We start from the raw sequence: 18,352 nt of genomic DNA on the forward strand, positions 1-18,352 counted from the left end.
CATTCCCTCCACAGAGGCTGCCTGACCCGCTGAGTTCTTCCAATATTTTGTGTTTTACTCCAAGATTCCAGCATCCACAGTTCCGCGACTCCATTTCTTGATTTTTGCCCTCTTTGTAGCCATTAATTCGGCACTCCCGCCCCGTGGTGTTGGGTAAACTAAAGGTACTATATTACATTTACTCCCACTAAACTCACAAATCACCAATTGCAATGCTGCCATTTTCAAAATGTCCATCATATTTCCTACAATGTAACAGTGACTGCACCCCACGTTTGAAGTTTTGAAGTGCTTTGTGAGGAACTAAGTGCAAGATTTATTTCCTTACTCTGCTCATTGCAAAAACATATTCCTTTTAATTGCCTTTGACATACTCGGCAAATGCATGCCCCAATCCTCTAACATGGATCTGCCTGAACCATTTGTACAATGATTTACTGTGTTCTGGAGATGTCTTGGATCAGCATAGCTAGATTATTTACACCCTGCCCACTTAGCAGGTCAGGCAGCATCTGTGGAGAGAATGAACAGATGACATTTTGCGTCGGCACCCTTCTTCAGATGGAACAGTCCTTTGTCTGTCCTGACACAAAACATAATTTATCCATATCCATCCCACTAAGTTTCTATAGCATTGTTTTTTTACTCAGGTTTCCAGCATCTGCTGTTTCTTGTATTTCTAATTGGACATGTCATATTTAGGAAGTGACAAGCTCATATTTCAGTTTTAGGCGTGGCAGCAAAAGGCTCCCACTGTTCAAAACCCCAGGGGAAACAAGTTGCAAACCATTGCTTATTTCCTACCTTAGACTCAACCCCTCCTGTTGAGCAGCTGAAGGAAGCAAGATAAAAAGCGAAATGGAAGAGTTGGAACGAAAGTAGTAATCTTTCTCTGTACTCTGTTCTAACTGTGTAAAAGCTTTCATTAAATGATGCGAGTCTCATGAGGCTGAAAAACAAGGAACGGCTTCATATTTTTTTAATTTAATTTGCATTCTGACATTTCATAATGTTAGATAAACAAATGACCCAACTGCTCAGAGAGCAGCCAACACAGAAAAGGATGAAAACAAGATTTCCGATTACCTCATTAGGGGTTAATCACGGCTATAATCCATGCTAACACCCTGGCCATCTGACCACTTACAGAGATTGCAGTTGTGGGATGTTTGGTGGCTGAGGTTAGTGCCAGGACTCCTGCCTCACGGGTAAGTGATGAGCATTGGGATGTCTCGAAGCAAATACACAAGTTTACAGCATGCTTATGCCGCATCACTGGGCTCTAACTCTATGGTAGAGGGGTTCAAATCCCACTGTGAGCACTAGTTTAAATATCTGGTGCTGTGCTGCTGTTATTGCCAATAAAAAGGGATTGTGAAACTGTTAATAGTCGCAGAAACCCACTTGGATCAAAGTTGCCCTTTGCAGAAGGAAACCTGCTGATCTCATCAGGTATGGGCCATATGTGACCGCGGTCTCGCAATAATATGGTCAAATTTGAACTGCTTCTGAAGTGGTTCAGCGACCAATTTGATGGATGTGCAGTTGGTAGTAAACACTGGCCTTGCCACTAATGCCCACGTATGAAAAAATGCTGTGTTTAGCTGTTACCTCACCAAGGGGGATGCAATAAAAACTCACTGAACATCAACCCCAGCCCACCTGTCAAGGAGTTCAGTGGTAGGAACTGATTGCATGGGAGAATATTTAAATTAAACCCCATGCTGGAAAAATAATCCGCTCACATTCCTGGCAAACTACCAACTTTTTAAACTTCAGCCACAAAAAGCCTGGCTTTCCCACAGGAGTCCTGAGGTTGGGCTACATACAGGTCACTTTAGGCTATCAACATAGCTTGCTTGTTGCATCCACTGATTCGGCATGGTTGGGGAGGCTTCGGGCGTAGTGGACTCACTTCTTGATTTTCACACAAAGTTTTAATTGTACATCACAAAGAAAGATGTTCATCAGGTTCAGCCGCACATCTTGGGCAATTTTACGAATCAGCTGACCTCCATGGCCAATCACCAATTTCTGGAAGCAAAAATATTTTTAAGTGTAATTTAACAAAAGATCGGCAGATCTCATATGCTGAAAATTATTCGAGGGAGGAGGGGCGGGCAGTGAGGGGCCTGTAACTGTGTTGCACTGTTGCATGTTCTTGTTCATGTGGCATTCTGTTAAATCATGGAGATTTGGGAAGTTTACTGTGTGGCAGAGGCCCACTTGACACAGAGCTGCAAGTGCATCCCACAAAGGCAAGAGGTGGAAAACTATCAACTTAATTGATGGATAGAGAAGACCACTATATAATAAGTGTTTTGAGAAAAATAACAAACCATTACAAATGTGCAAACTAGGGGAAAAAGCTGACGTGCCTGAGCTGTAGCCAACTGGCTCACTGGAGATTACAGAATTGGAATCTACAGCAAAAAAAAGGTCCTGGAGTAACAATGGCAGATAACAGTCAGATGGGGGAGCTAGGGGTGGAGTGAGTGACAATGGGATAAGTAGAGAACAAAACACCGTGCATTCAAAAAGCTGACAGGAAAAGAAGTGTGGAATTGAATGAGGGACAGTAGGTGCAATAAAGGAAGGTGGGGGGCTATGGCCTTCCAGGTTCAGGGAGGTTTCTTCCCTGATGTTATCAGGCAACTGAACCATCCTATCATCAGTCCTCATCTACCCCATTTGAGATCCTCGCACTGTCTTTAATCGGACTTTACCTTGCACTAAACGTTATTCCCTTTATTCTGTATCTGTACAATGAGGGTGGCTTGTTTGTAATCAATAATCATGTATGCTGACTGGATAGCATGCAACAAAATGGTTTTTGACTGTACCTCAATGCATGTGACAATAAACTAAACTAAACAAATCACTGACTCTGCTGCAAGAATGCAGTGGCACAGTTCCATGTGCATACTCACAGCATGATTCTTCTTAACAACAGTAAGGTTCTGTAGAATTCGGAGTTCCCCACTTGGTCCTTCTTCCCACATCTCCGTGTCCTGAGGATAGACAGATGGTTAGTGTTTATTAGAGTGATTTTGTATTCACCCAGGACAGATATCATGACCATGATCTACACGCAGACTGTCCTCACCACAAGCGAGTGAAACTATCAGCCCCCCCTCCATGGGCCAGGGCTGGAGGATGTGGAAAGTGGTGGGCGCACCAGTCAAGGGGGAAGGAGCTGCGTGGTAAGTGGGACTCAGACTGGGCTTCAAAGGTTAAGGCCAAGTTAAGGATCCCAGTGTCTTCACCAAGTGTATTTGTGTATAAAAAAAAAAGTACTAACAATAAGAGTACTTTTAAAATAGTACACATCTTCATTCTCCTGCCAACTGTCAGATGGAATGCAGTAATTAGTGTCAACAAGGTGGCAGTTCTGTACAAGTGGGAAGGAGGCTAGTCCTGGATTAGCAGAACACTGATCACATTGAATACAGAAAAGCATTTCTCAATGCAGGAATAGTGTATAAACAGCACCATAGTTATTTCCCTTGAATCTCACGCACCCTGACCTCCCCTCCACCAAGGATAAGGGAAGCATAGGCAAACCACTGCCTGCAGGCTCCCCTCCAAGTTACATACCATCTTGACTTATCAGTGTCATCACTGGGTCTAAATCCTGGAACTCCCTTGCTACCACCATTACAGTACCACCTGCACCCTGTGGAGCACGGTTCAAGGCAGACACTTCCCACCAACTTGTCCAGAGCAGTTATGGACAAGAAATGAACACTTAGCAACGTAAACACCCCAAAAATGAATAAGCAGGTATTTTTGATTGAAAATGTGAATACAATTAGCTCAAAGCAAGATCCCATAAACAGTAATGAAATGAGTAACAAACCATCAGAAGTTTTGGTGATGTTGGGGCTGGAGTGGGAAAATTGGAGAATGCATGAAATCCAAGCCCGTCAATGCATGATGCCAACAAATCTTTAACATCCACCCCAGCAGGGGTCTGAAAAAGGGTCTCGACCCGAAACGTCGCCCATTCCTTCTCTCCAGAGATGCTGCCTCACCTGCTGAGTTACTCCAGCATTTTGTGCCTACCCAGCAGATAGTTATAACTCATAGCAAAGTTATGAAGTTGTGTACTGTTTTAAAAGTACTCTTATTGTTAGTACTTTTTTTAATACACAAATACACTTGCTGAAGTCACTGGGATCCTTAACGCAAAGTTATGAGTGCCTAGTCTCTGCACCAGGACCTCAGCTGAGACAGGAGATTTGAGGGGAGTGAGTGTCCGATCTACCACCAGTACCTGTGTGATGTTGTACGGCACCTCCTGAGGCAGGTGCTCCAATAACTGCTCCCGAATCAGATTACAGCATATCTCCTGCGGCGACTGGTCAGTGAGGACATCACTGTGATAATCCCACGATCCTGGCTGAGCCTTTGACAACAGGTAACTCTGTACACCAAGATAAATCGTAATATAAGAACCTAGAATGCTTTCAGGGACCAACATTGCATTATATAATTAGTTCAGTCTTGACGCAACATAAGCATTTGCTCCTTCAACCACTTGCACTACCTGCCTCATTCTCCTTCCAGATTAATTATTTCTGTAAATAAATGTCCCCAGTATTTGAAAACTTTGCCATGGTGAATCATTTGTCTCGATCAACTCACTATTTGTACAGGGTTGGGAGAGGTAATTTAAAACCAGAGGATCTGGAGCCTGGATCTCTGTAGCATGACATTAAGACGCATTGCCCAGACATAAAGTCCCAACCTTCCATCAAAGCCCTCACCCCCTTCTCTAACTAACATAATTCACCATTTTCTAGTCTAGCAATCAAGTCACACTTTTCATTACGTTTGGCCATTCTCTCAAGGCAGAGACCAGTAGAAAGTAGTTTTCCACACTCACCCGTAGCGTCTCCACTTCCTCGCCATTGACTGCTGAAAGCATGAACACCTCCTTGAAGTGAGGCCATCCCTGCCAATATTTCCCGTCCTCAGGGATGTTCTCTGGAGCAGATCCCTGCTCCTGAGCAGCCTCTATTCCTTCTGACCAATTGTCTCTGGCAGAAACACAGTCACCAGGTAGTTGTGCTTGATGTAAACCTCCCTGCGGGTGAGTGCTGGGGATTTCCTTGAACATATCAGACGTGCTTTCCTGGGTTCCAGCCTCTTTGACTGGCACGCCTTCTGCTTCACCATTAACATTTCCAGTCCTGCCTTGCCCGGACGGCAAGCTGGTGAGCACCCGAGGCTGTGGCTGCGCGCTGAACTGTGACTTTACCTCCAGTCTCCTGTTGTTCACTACGCCTTCCGTCAGCCTGATGGTCAATTCCAGGAGGAGGCCTTTATTCTTTAACAGGTCCACCTAGAATCGAGAGGCAAAAGCAAACTGAGCCTGTAACAGTCTGGAAGAAGGGCCCCGACCCAAAATATCGCCTGCCCATTCCCTCCACAGATGCTGTCTGACTTGCTAAGTTCCTCCAGTTTTGCTGAAGATTCCAGCATCTGTAGTTCCTTGCATCTCTGAGCTGTTTTCATTGAGCTGCTAATAAATCCAATTTCTTTGGTTTGGAGAGCCCTCCGGATTTATTGTGAAATTAGCCAAGGATCATGCACAACATCTTCAGGGTCCTTCCCTTACGGGAAAATAAAGAAGTTGCGTGTGTGTCGATCACCTTACACAATCACAGGATGTCCAAAAGTGGGAAACAGAACTGAAACGTAGCGGCTGTTGCAAATCGAGATGTGCAACCGCTAACGTGCACAACAAATTCCTATACATTTTAAGAGATTAATTTTTTTAGTTGAATATAATTCAAGCCCAAAACAGTAAAGTTGTCTTGAGATCTTTGATATACACTCAGGCAGATAGATGGAATGTAATACCTAATTTGAGACACAGACAAGGGCAGAGGACTGTGCGAGTATAAAATTAAAAACCAACCCACTCGTGATGAACCACACCTGGTCTGAGCAGATGGAAACTTTTCCATACTTAATATAAACACTGTAACATACTTATCTCAAACATGCTGATGATACTGAGCAAAGCATCTTGACTTGGATAGAGCAACCGACGAAGGCTGACCCAAACCCAAATGTTTTACAGAATATAAATGGCGACAGTGGCGCAGCGGAACAGTTGTTGCCTTACAGGAATCATTGGACTAAAGGGCCCGTTTCCATGCTGTAACTCTTTAACCTAAACTAAACTAATATCTATCCATATTTTTGAAAGATACTACCAGCCTGGGCCTGGAAGCTGTGCTTAAGTTGCTCATACAGGATTCATACCCACAGTCTCTAACCTAGAGGGAAGTGTTATCCATTGACCCGGTGCACAAAAACAATCTGACCGACTTTTTAATAAAACTTCTCATTCCCAAGTATTTCTCCCCTGAAATGAAGTCCAGACAGAATGGCTGGTCCAGATTCATGCAATGGCAGTAATAAGGAGGTAATATCAGTCCCTTCCTACCTTATTCAGGGCGAGAACTGCTGGGATCTGTGAATACTGTGACAGGCATTTCAGCACTTCGGTGTGGAGCTTGCCACGAGTCCAGTGGTCAGACACATCAACCAAAACAAGGACTAGGAAAAAAGACATTAAAAAATTAAATATTTGGTGTGTGTCCTGTAAATATAGCGATGGGGCAATCTCTGAAAATTACATTTCTACCGGGTGAGCTCAATGTCTTTTAAACCCATTTAGAACCGGAAAATAAAGTTAATGCAAGGTACATCTTCCCATCCTCTGCTGGCTCTGTCTTTTACATTTTGGTAGCAAAAGTCAGATCTGCCTCGGAAGATACAGGAGCCGGAAAGCTCAGACATGCAAACTTAATAAAAGCATCTTCCCCGTGGCTATCAGACTTCTGAACCAACCACACCATTCACGTTCCCTTCTCGGAAGTGTTGCCACATCTTCTTTATTCTACCTCGTTTGGTTATGCCATTATTAAACTTTAGTATTTTTGTGGCACCACTTCAGATCAGATTTGTGTTGCAATCTTTGCACCTTTTTTTGTTATTTAGTCACTGCTGTATTTATGGTTGTATCTATCCATGCCGTATACTGTTTCCTATACGAGCTTCAAGCACACAAGGAATTTCATTGCACCCTGGTGTATATGAAAAGAAACTGGTTGGGTCCAAGATAAACCACTCACCCAGGTCTGCTGCTTTCACCGATTGCCAGGGGTCTTCTAACAGTGAGTTTTCTAAATTGTGCCTAGCAGGAAAGAAATGGTTAACTCATTAAGAACAATTGATGTTCACAAGCCTGAGAAAGAGGAAAACATGATATAAATGTTGAATATCCAACCTTTTCTTTTTGATGGGAGAAATGAATCCAGGAGTGTCGAGGAGAATCTGTAAAAGAGGATGAGAGTGAACAAGGACATAAGCAGTATAGGAATGAGTGATGGGCTGCACCTATGCAGAACCTTTCACAAAACACTTCACAAGGAAGATCAAATGCACAGCATGAGCTGGGAGGGCGAGGAAGATGTGTACCTGAAGGTATTTAAAAAATCTATTGTTTTTCAAGGATGGAGGCTGGAATGGGGCATTGGAAGGGGCATTGAAGATTAGCAAGAACAATTAATAAAGATAAATTATGTTGTTATATTATTTCCTTGTTACAAATGTATCTCATTTAAAGGATGCCACATTCTTTGGTGAGGAAAGTAAGTTTGAGAGGAGTTAATTTGTAGTTTTCCTTTGATATGGTAACCGACCAAGATTTTAAAAGATGGAGCAGATGGCATCGAGAGTTAAGCGTGGCAGCCTGCAAAGGAACTATGTACAGGTTAGATAAACACAACTTTTTTTTTTTTTTTAAAGAATGAAGCTGGGATAATAGACAATAGGTGCAGGATTAGGCCATTCGGCCCTTCGAGCCAGCATCGCCATTCAATGTGATCATGGCTGATCATCCCCAAACAGTACCCCTTTCCTGCCTTCTCCCCATATCCCCCGACTCCACTATCTTTAAGAGCCCTATCTAGCACTCTCTTGAACGTATCCAGAGAACCGGCCTCCACCGCCCTCTGAGGCAGAGAATTCCACAGACTCCTAACTCTGTGTGGAAAAAGTGTTTCCTCATCTCCGTTCTAAATGGCTTACCCCTTATTCTTAAACTGTGACTACTGGTTCTGGACTCCCCCAACATCGGGAACATTCCTGCCGCTAGCGTGTCCAAACCCTTAATAATCTTAAACGTTTCAATAAGATAACCTCTCATCCTTCCAAATTCCAGAGTATACAAGCCCAATCGCTCCATTCCCTCAGCATACGACAATTCCGCCATCCCGGGAATTAACCTTGTAAAGCCACGCTGCACTCCCTCAATAGCGAGAGTGTCCTGCCTCAAATTAGAGGACCAAAACTGCACACAATAGTCCAGGTTATTGACTGGGTGGGGGAGCAATAAATGGAGAAATAAAGGTGGAGAAAGAGACGAGAACTAGAACAAAGATATCCAGTGACAAGTCAGTGTACGTGTTGTTATGTCTTGGCAGAGGGTGTGGATAATAGGGGGCTCATCTGTATTCACCAAATAGATGGACATGAAAGATGGTGGATTCAGGGAAGTGTAAATGGATAAGTTGGAGCAGCTCAGTAGTCAGGAAGAGATGTTAGATATCATGCATCTAGATAAATAACATTAATCACCAGAGCCAGATAATTCAGATAATTCAAATTCTCAAATAATTTCACTTCATGTAAACAGTCTTTCAAAGGGGTGTGCAAAGTGGACTGGACACTGAATCTAACTTTTTAAAATTTACTGCCATGGTCAATATCCTAGCATCGCTTGCTTTCCAAACATGCTTGTTGGACAAGAATTATTCTGTCGCAAGAACCACCAGATGAGCAGAGAGCAGTGTCTGGGCCAAACAAGTACACAGAATGAACAGGAAGCTACCGAGTCCATTTTTGGCAGTGTGCTCTCGGAAAACAAAAGTACAACATGGATCATTTGAAAGGAAAACAAATATTTCAAAGGCAGTCACATACTATCTGTGTCTCTCCATCTGTGATGATTCCCTGAGCTCTGCACCGTGTCGTATGGACTTTGCATGAAACTGGAAAGACCTGTAACGCAAGCAGAAAAGCAACTGTGATTGAAGCTGAACAGGCACAGGGGATACATTTTCAACAGCTACAACATAAACCAGAAAGGCAAAGGTGATAGAACACAGAACAGTACTGAGTACTGAGTACAAAGGGCTTAATTAGGAAAGGAAAAATAGATTATGAAAGAAAACTGGCAGGGAACATAAAAACTGACTGCAAAAGTTTTTATAGATATGTGAAAAGAAAGAGATTAGTTAAAACAAATGTAGGTCCCTTGCAGTCAGAAACAGGGGAGTTGATCATGGGGAACAAGGATATGGCGGACCAATTGAATAACTACTTTGGTTCCGTCTTCACTAAGGAAGACATAAATAATTTGCCGGAAATAGCAGGGGACCGCGGGTCAAAGGAGTTGGAGGAATTGAGTGAAATCCAGGTTAGCCGGGAAGTGGTGTTGGGTAAATTGAATGGATTAAAGGCCGATAAATCCCCAGGGCCAGATAGGCTGCATCCCAGAGTACTTAAGGAAGTAGCTCCAGAAATAGTGGATGCATTAGTAATAATCTTTCAAAACTCTTTAGATTCTGGAGTAGTTCCTGAAGATTGGCGGGTAGCAAACGTAACCCCACTTTTTAAGAAGGGAGGGAGAGAGAAAATGGGGAATTACAGACCAGTTAGTCTAACATCGGTAGTGGGGAAACTGCTAGAGTCAGTTATTAAAGATGGGATAGCAGCACATTTGGAAAGTGGTGAAATCATTGGACAAAGTCAGCATGGATTTACGAAAGGTAAATCATGTCTGAAGAATCTTATAGAATTTTTCGAGGATGTAACTAGTAGCGTGGATAGGGGAGAACCAGTGGATGTGGTGTATCTGGACTTCCAGAAGGCTTTCGACAAGGTCCCACATAAGAGATTAGTATACAAACTTAAAGCACATGGCATTGGGGGTTCAGTATTGATGTGGATAGAGAACTGGCTGGCAAACAGGAAGCAAAGAGTAGGAGTAAACGGGTCCTTTTCACAATGGCAGGCAGTGACTAGTGGGGTACCGCAAGGCTCAGTACTGGGACCCCAGCTATTTTTTATATATTAATGATCTGGATGAGGGAATTGAAGGCAATATCTCCAAGTTTGCGGATGACACTAAGCTGGGGGGCAGTGTTAGGTCAGGAGGATGCTAGGAGACTGCAAGGTGACTTGGATAGGCTGGGTGAGTGGGCAAATGTTTGGCAGATGCAGTATAATGTGGATAAATGTGAGGTTATCCATTTTGGTGGCAAAAACGGGAAAGCAGACTATTATCTAAATGGTGGCCGATTGGGAAAGGGGGAGATGCAGCGAGACCTGGGTGTCATGGTACAACAGTCATTGAAGGTAGGCATGCAGGTGCAGCAGGCAGTAAAGAAAGCGAATGGTATGTTAGCTTTCATTGCAAAAGGATTTGAGTATAGGAGCAGAGAGGTTCTACTGCAGTTGTACAGGGTCTTGGTGAGACCACACCTGGAGTATTGCGTACAGTTTGGTCTCCAAATCTGAGGAAGGACATTATTGCCATAGAGGGAGTGCAGAGAAGGTTCACCAGACTGATTCCTGGGATGTCAGGACTGTCTTATGAAGAAAGACTGGATAGACTTGGTTTATACTCTCTAGAATTTAGAAGATTGAGCGGGGATCTTATAGAAACTTACAAAATTCTTAAGGGGTTGGACAGGCTAGATGCTGGAAGATTGTTCCCGATGTTGGGGAAGTCCAGGACAAGGGTCACAGCTTAAGGATAAAGGGGAAATCCTTTAAAACCGAGATGAGAAGAACTTTTTTCACACAGAGAGTGGTGAATCTCGGAAGCCAGAGGGTAAGGCCAGTTCATTGGTGATTTAAGAGGGAGTTAGATGTGGCCCTGTGGCTAACAGGGGGTATAGAGGGCAGGTACAGGATTGAGTTGGAACAGCTACAATCATATTGAACCAGGCTCGAAGGGCAAATGGCCTACTCCTGCACACAATTTCTATGTTTCTATGTTTCTATGTTTACTGATGTTCAGCCTCCAATGTCTGTGCTCAACATGATGTCAAATTAAATTAACCTCTTCTGCCTGCACGTGATCTATATCCCTGAAAATCTGTGTATATTTCAAAGCCTCTTAAACACCACTATTGTAACTGTCTCCAGGACCACTTCTGGCAGCATATACCAGCTATCCACCACTGTCTGTGTAAAAAAAAAAAATCCTTGCACATCTCCTTTTAACTTTGCCCCTATTATCTCAAACATATGCCCCCTAGTCTTTGACATTTCTTAGGATCAAGATTCTTATTGTCTATCCTATCTATGCCTCACATACTTTTATATACGTCTATAAAGGTCTCCCTTCAACCTCTGGCATTCCAAAGAAAACAATCCAAGTTTTTCCAACCTCTCCTTGTAACTAATACCCCCTAATCCTGGCAGCATTCTCGTGAACTTCTTCTCCACCCTCTCCAAAGCCTCCACACCCCTTCTGTAGTGGTGGAAAGGATGCCAATACAGTTGCATGGCTAACTGGAACTAGTAGATGAAGGAAAAGCTTTGGGGAAGCAAAGGATGTGTCAGTTACTTAATTTATGTTTATGCTTAGGGTTCTTGACCGAGCACCAATTAACAACACAGAAACGTTACCCTGTGCCTTTTGCCTCCACAGATGAGACTTGATCCGCTGAATTCTACCAGCATGTTTTTTATTCTAATTTCTGGCATCCGCAGTCTCATGTACCCTTGTCCCCTATAAAACACCCTCCCCTCCTCTTACATCTATGCCCACTTGTTTTTGATACTCCTACCATGGAGTAAAAACTCTGATTATGTATGCCATCCCAGTTTCTCATATTTTTCTTTATCTCTGTCAGTTTACCCCTCCATATATTCCACTGGATGCCAAGATTAAATGGATAAATCTTGTTGAAGATGGTCATTGACTGCCTGAAGCTTTAGCTCTTTCCACAAAATGGCATGTTTACCTTTCTGCCTAGAAGCTGATTTGACAGCGTGGATTTACCAGCATTCGGGGCCCCGATAATTGCCACTCTCAGCACTTGTGGGTTTGTCGGCTGGTCTGGCTGGTGGAGGAGGAGGTTCTCCTGCTCGACTGTGGGAAAGAAGCACAACTTTAGCCATTCAGGAAAATGAACCTTGTGCTGAGCAAAGGTATAGCATAGAGCATGTGGTGAGTTTCTGATATCCAGAAGATATTTGTATCCATGGATTCTGGACTACTGCGTTCTGGATACTCAGCTATCGTGCACATTTACCAAAATTATTCTGGTGGGTTATTGAGTATTTTTAGAAGGAATCATATAAACTTAAGTCTGGAAAGTTGAGAGATGATACAAGCAACAAGAGGGTATGGGTACATGCAGTGATTATGACAATTGAAAACAGACTGCAAAATTATGTTGGGTAATCTTATCATGGAAATTATAAAAAAGTAGCTAAAAGATACGTCGTAATTGTACTGAATTACAGGATTGAGGACTGAATTGCCTGTCTTTAAAACTGGGTACAAAACTCATATATAATGCTATTTAGCAAAAGACAAGAAACTGATTAGAATGCAATACATTCCTTCAAGACCTCAAGATTTCAACAACCGTGACTCCAACTTTAATCTTCCCTTGTGCTCTTTAAGCTTAACTTGTTGAACAACTAGTTTCAGGAATGACACAGTTCCCACTGAGGAAATAATTATTCCCATGGAAAATAAATTATTACCAAAGAAGATCCAGCCTTCTGGGAGTAAAGCTTTGTCTGCCTTGACCCAATGGCCTTAACTCCAAATTCACTCCTTATCCTCTAGGGCTAGGCCATTCAACTTACCCCTCGTCTAATGGGCTCTTCAAAGCAAGATTTCTCATGTATACAACTGTGAGCTGTTAGTATTGTGCTAACCAATTTCACTCATAAAAGCAGAGAAGTGAAAGCAGAGTTAATATTTCATGCCACTGACTGATCATTGACTAATCTTTAGTTCCTGTTTTTATTTTAGATCGCCAGCACCCACAGTATTTCATTTTTATCCTGCAGTTTCTCACACGCCTGACAATGTGCAGAACAGGGAATGGCTTGTGTGCTTTAGTTTAAAATATCAACCTGCCAATTCTAAGTCCAAAAAATAATTCTAAATTATAATATATTCACAAAACAAATCCTGGGGAAACAGGTGGAATCAGGAAAGACTAACAATAATCATCAGATCATGTGGCATCTATGAAGAGATGATTTGAAGCATAAACTGTCATGCCTCTCTCTCAGGTACACAAAATTGCTGGAGAAACTCAGCGGTTGCAGCAGCATCTATGGAGCGAAGGAAATAGGCGACGTTTCGGGCCAAAACCCTTCTTCAGACTGATGGGGGGTGGGGGGGGGGAGAAGGAAGGAAAAGGGGAGGAGGAGGAGCCCGAGGGCGGGCGGATAGGAGGGTGGGAGGAGACAGCTAGAGGGTTAAAGAAGGGGAGGAGACAGCAAGGGCTAGCAAAATTGGGGGAATTCAATGTTAATGCCATCCGGACGCAAGGTCCCCAGGCGGAATATGAGGTGCTGTTCCTCCAATTTCCGCTGTTGCTCACTCTGGCAATGGAGGAGACCCAGGACAGAGAGGTCGGATTGGGAATGGGAGGGGGAGTTGAAGTGCTGAGCCACCGGGAGGTCAGGTTGGTTATTGCGGACTGAGCGGAGGTGTTCGGCGAAACGATCGCCCAACCTACGCTTAGTCTCCCCGATGTAAATCAGCTGACACCTAGAGCAGAGGATGCAGTAGATGAGGTTGGAGGAGATGCAGGTGAACCTTTGTCGCACCTGGAACGATTGCTTGGGTCCTTGAATGGAGTCGAGGGGGAGGTGAAGGGACAGGTGTTGCATTTCTTGCGGTTGCAACGGAAAGTACCCGGGGAGGGGGTGGTGCGGGAGGGAAGGGAAGAATTGACAAGGGAGTTGCGGAGGGAGCGGTCTTTGCGGAAGGCAGACATGGGGGGGAGATGGGAAGATGTGGCTAGTGGTGGGGTCACGTTGGAGGTGGCGGAAATGGCGGAGGATTATGTGTTGTATTTGCCGGCTGGTGGGGTGAAAGGTGAGGACCAGAGGGACTCTGCCCTTGTTGCGAGTAGAGCCTCTCTCTCTATCTCTCTCTCACAGATGCAGCATGACCTGCTGAATATTTACAGATCTGTGATCATTTTCAAAAAATATTCATATAGGACATTCATACAACTTTGAAGAAATCCCATCTCATAATAAAACCTACCTTTACTGGTGGAAATAGCAGGAGGATATTGCCCAATGACATTCTCAGTCTTTGGTTTTCTGACACCTAAGATTTCTCCCAGAGCAGAGTTGCTTCCATAGTAGCTGCCTGGTAAAAGGGCGACTCTGTGAAGCCAGTCATTTTGCAGAAAGGCACCTGTTGATACATGCAAATAAAAAAATTCACAATGCTAAATATTTAAAAACGTATTGCAAAAAACTATACAACAAATCAAATCAAAATTCCAGACTGATAGAAAAAAGGTCACAAATAATGATAAATATTTAATTTTCATACGAGTAGTTGACCAAATTAGCAACAAAACTCCCTCCACAATAACCATCAGCTCAGGAGCACACCAGGGCTGTGTGCTGTCTCCTGCTCTATAGCCATGATTGCGAAGCCAGACACTGTTCCACAGCAATTAAATTGTTCTAAATTCGTAGATGATACCACTCTTGCTTGAGCATTAACCGGTAAATACGAGTAGGTGTATAGGAGAGAGATTAAGAAAATGATTGAATGGTGCCAGAACAACAATCCGATTCTCAATGTCAGCAAGACCAAGGAGCTCATTGTTGATTTCAGAAAAGGAAATCTACACCCGTCTTCATTGACGGTTTGGCAGTGGTAAGATTCTACAATTCAAGTTCTTGGGTATGGATCTCTGAAGATCTGTCATGGGCCCAGCATATTGATGTATTCATAAAGAAAGCTCTTCAACTCCTCAACATCCTTGGAAGATTGTGGAGATTTGGTATCTCAACGAATACTCTCTTGAACTTACACTGGTGCATGATAGAGTACATTGATTGGTTGCATCACAGCCCGATTCAACAACTTGAATGCCCAGGAATGAAGAACACAGAGCATGGTAGACACTACCTGATCCACCACAGGTACTGACCTCCCCACCATCGAAGAGATCTGTGGGTGGTGCTGCTTCAGAAAGGCAGCCATTATCAAAGACCCACATCACCCTGGTCACTCCCTCATTTTGCTCCTACCATCAGGAAGGACTAATATTGTGGTGATTAATTTATTGAATTTGTATTTATTTTATATTCTCAATGTATATTGTGTTTGCAAGCCTGTTATGCTGCAGCAAGAGTTTCATTTTTCCACTGTCGGTACATATGACAATTAAATACTCTTTGTGTCTTGAGGCTCACTGCTTCCTTTATTTTGGTGCCACATTCAAAAAATTCATACATTGTGATTACATTGTAGGTTAATTCCACCTCAATTAAATTTCCTCTAGATATGCTTTTAAATGATTTGGTCATTGCACAAATTCTCCTCCTGGCAAGAAAGGTCAGTTTAAGCATGAGGTGCCGCACTGAGTCACTCTTGCATCTTCAAAGCTCCAAGGCGATTACATTTTTCCGCCACAATCAGTACATTTTACTAAGGCAATTCGAAAAATGAAATACTTAAACTGAAGAAATAACTCCATAAATATGAAGGGAACGTGTAATGTAATTAACTGCTACCGTTAAACCCAATGTGATTTTTTGTTTTCCAGCACACTGAAAATCTCTAACAGTACCTCACTTGCATGACTTATTTTAGGCAAGAGTCCATCTTTTGGGAAATATCCTGAACATCTTGGATAGGTGTTTCACCGAACATTTGTGCTCATTCCACCAAGGCCTACTGGATCTCCCAGTTGCTAACCATGAGGCCTTTCCATTTCCACACCAAGCTCTCTGACCAGGGCCTCCTCCGTTGCCAGAGTGAGGCCACACACAAACTGGAAAACAGCCTCACTTCATATACCACTTGGGTGGCTTCTCCAACTTTAATACCCGACCTAACCCTCCTTCTTTCCCTGTGGCGTGCATCCATTTCTATCGCCTCCCCAGTCACTCTGCTGGCCCCAAAGCAGAAGTGTCCATGTCATGCAGGTGGAAACTGGAGGTATCCTGAGTTAATTCTGCTACCACCATCATCTATTGCAACAAGTGATGGCTCCCGGAAGCTTGCGTCCTTTTCAGGGTGGACGATGACAGCGATGTCAACATTTGAAACATGGAAGATGGACACGAAAGAAGAAGTCACTCTGCTCATTCCCCTCTTTGGTACACTCATGTCCCAACACAGAGTCCCCGTTTCCCTTTGATTTCCCTGGACTTAAAATATGAGAAGGTAAGCATGTTTTATGTTGCATAGCAGGTGAGGCTGGAATAGGGCAGGGCAAGGGGAAAAAGAACATTACTGTGTACGAGTTAATGAAAAACCTTGTTTTGCATGCTATCCGGGCAGATCAGACCATGCACGAGTACAATGAGAAAATAAACACAATATAGTATTACAGCAACATTAAAAAGTGCAGATAAAAAACTGTAAGGGCTGCAACAAGGTAGATTGGAAGATCAGGAATTAATCCCGAGTACATGAGAGGTCTGTTCAAGAGTCAAGAGTGATAAGAAAGACTGGCTATTCTGAAATTGTTTAATATTAGGCCTCAAGGCCTGCACTATGGAAAAAGAGCTGCTGTTACTGGAACAGCATAGATCAAAGACAAGTGGGAATGGAGAAATAAATGGCAGGCAGTATAAAGCTCAGATTCATCTGTGTAGGCTGATTGGAGGTATTAAGCAAAGTGGTCATCCAAGCTGCATTTTATTTCATTAAGTAGGGGCGACATCATGAATACTGAATGCGGAACTGAACCAGAGCAACTGCTGTTACCTGTTAATTGCTTTGAAGGTAATCCAAGGTTCTGTAATGAGTTGCAGAAAATTAATGATTAAGGGGCTCTGCCCTGAAATTTCAACTCTGATTCTCTTTCCACTGCCTGAGCTGCTATATTTACAGCAATTTCATGTTTTTATTTCTAAAATCAATGGCTCATCATCAATGTATGTGGAGCCACTGGATGTTTCCCTACTTTAAATGGGCTATATGAACGCAAACCATTGCTTGTTATTGCATGGTGCTAAATCCTTACCCATGTGAAATACTTCCACCTGCACAGAGTGCAGACAGCGTTTACATAAAACATAGAAAAATCACAGCACAGGAACATGCTAGAACCTCTAGTGACCCCCATATGTTTTCTCCTTCCCTGTGCCCCACTTGGATCTTCCACCAATATTCTTTCCCCTGGCATAATGCCTCTTCTATCCTTATCTCACATGTCTTTGTCTTTTCACCTCCAGCCTATGTCCAACCACTTGCCTATCAAACACTCCCCCTCGTCTATATCCACCTATCACTTGCCAGGCTTTGTCCTGACCCCACCTCGCTTCCAGCTCTCTCCCCTTCCCCGCCATAATCAGTCTGAAGAAGGATCCCGACATGAAACATCATCTATCAAAGTTATCCTGATATACTGTCTGAACCCCCCCCCCCCGGGTCACTCCAGCACTTTGTGTCTTTTTCTGTATGCCCGCAACTGACCTGCTTTATAACTCCGCCGGCCCAGGTTTCCGAGGCTCCAGGCAAGCCAGGTCCGGCCGAAGATCGTCGCCATGACTATCGCTGGCCCGCAGACTCCAGCGTTTTCGGAGTTGCCTCAACAATGCATCTCCATCGACGCCATGACAGCCCCGCCGTGCATTGTGGGAGGACTGCTGGGGACGAGGCTTAAGCAGCGCCATCTCTTGGCCGGGAGGTGGCAACTCCACCTACACCAGAGCCAGATAACGCGTCTGTCAACTAGAAACTCATTAGACAACTTGCTGCCAGCGCTTAGACCTCACCCGCTTGCTATTTAACAAACAGGAATTTTTTAAATAATATTCTTCACCACGTGTATTTTCAAGAATAACCTCCTTACTCAGATATTACGTCAGCCACAGCCAATCGGGTGAATACTAGCTCCTAGAACAGCACGGCAGCGCAGCGGGAAGTTGCTGCCTTTCAGCGCAGGGGACACGGGTTCGATCCTGACCACGGGTGCTGTCTGTACAGAGATTGTACATTCTCCCCGTGACCGCGTGGGTTTTTTCCGAGATCTTCGGTTTCCTCCTACACTCCAAAGACGTGCAGGTTTGTAGGTGAATTGGC

The 18,352-nt window shown here is 43.7% G+C and overlaps 1 protein-coding gene across 1 annotated transcript; it reads right to left on the reverse strand.

The window, feature by feature from the left end:
• Positions 1-962: 962 nt before the first annotated feature.
• Positions 963-17,918, reverse strand: eral1 (Era-like 12S mitochondrial rRNA chaperone 1). The gene is made up of 11 exons (XM_055657718.1): positions 17,744-17,918; positions 14,339-14,494; positions 12,060-12,187; positions 9,004-9,081; positions 7,307-7,353; positions 7,152-7,213; positions 6,461-6,573; positions 4,889-5,347; positions 4,277-4,426; positions 2,931-3,011; positions 963-2,034 (listed from the first exon to the last, which is right to left on the reverse strand). Exons 1-11 carry the CDS (start codon positions 17,814-17,816, stop codon positions 1,912-1,914), a joined length of 1,470 nt encoding a protein of 489 aa, XP_055513693.1. The 5' UTR covers positions 17,817-17,918; the 3' UTR covers positions 963-1,911.
• Between the last annotated feature and the right edge of the window lie 434 nt (positions 17,919-18,352).

This window comes from Leucoraja erinacea, chromosome 28 (assembly GCF_028641065.1).
Source record: "Leucoraja erinacea ecotype New England chromosome 28, Leri_hhj_1, whole genome shotgun sequence".
NCBI classification, from domain to species: domain Eukaryota; kingdom Metazoa; phylum Chordata; class Chondrichthyes; order Rajiformes; family Rajidae; genus Leucoraja; species Leucoraja erinaceus.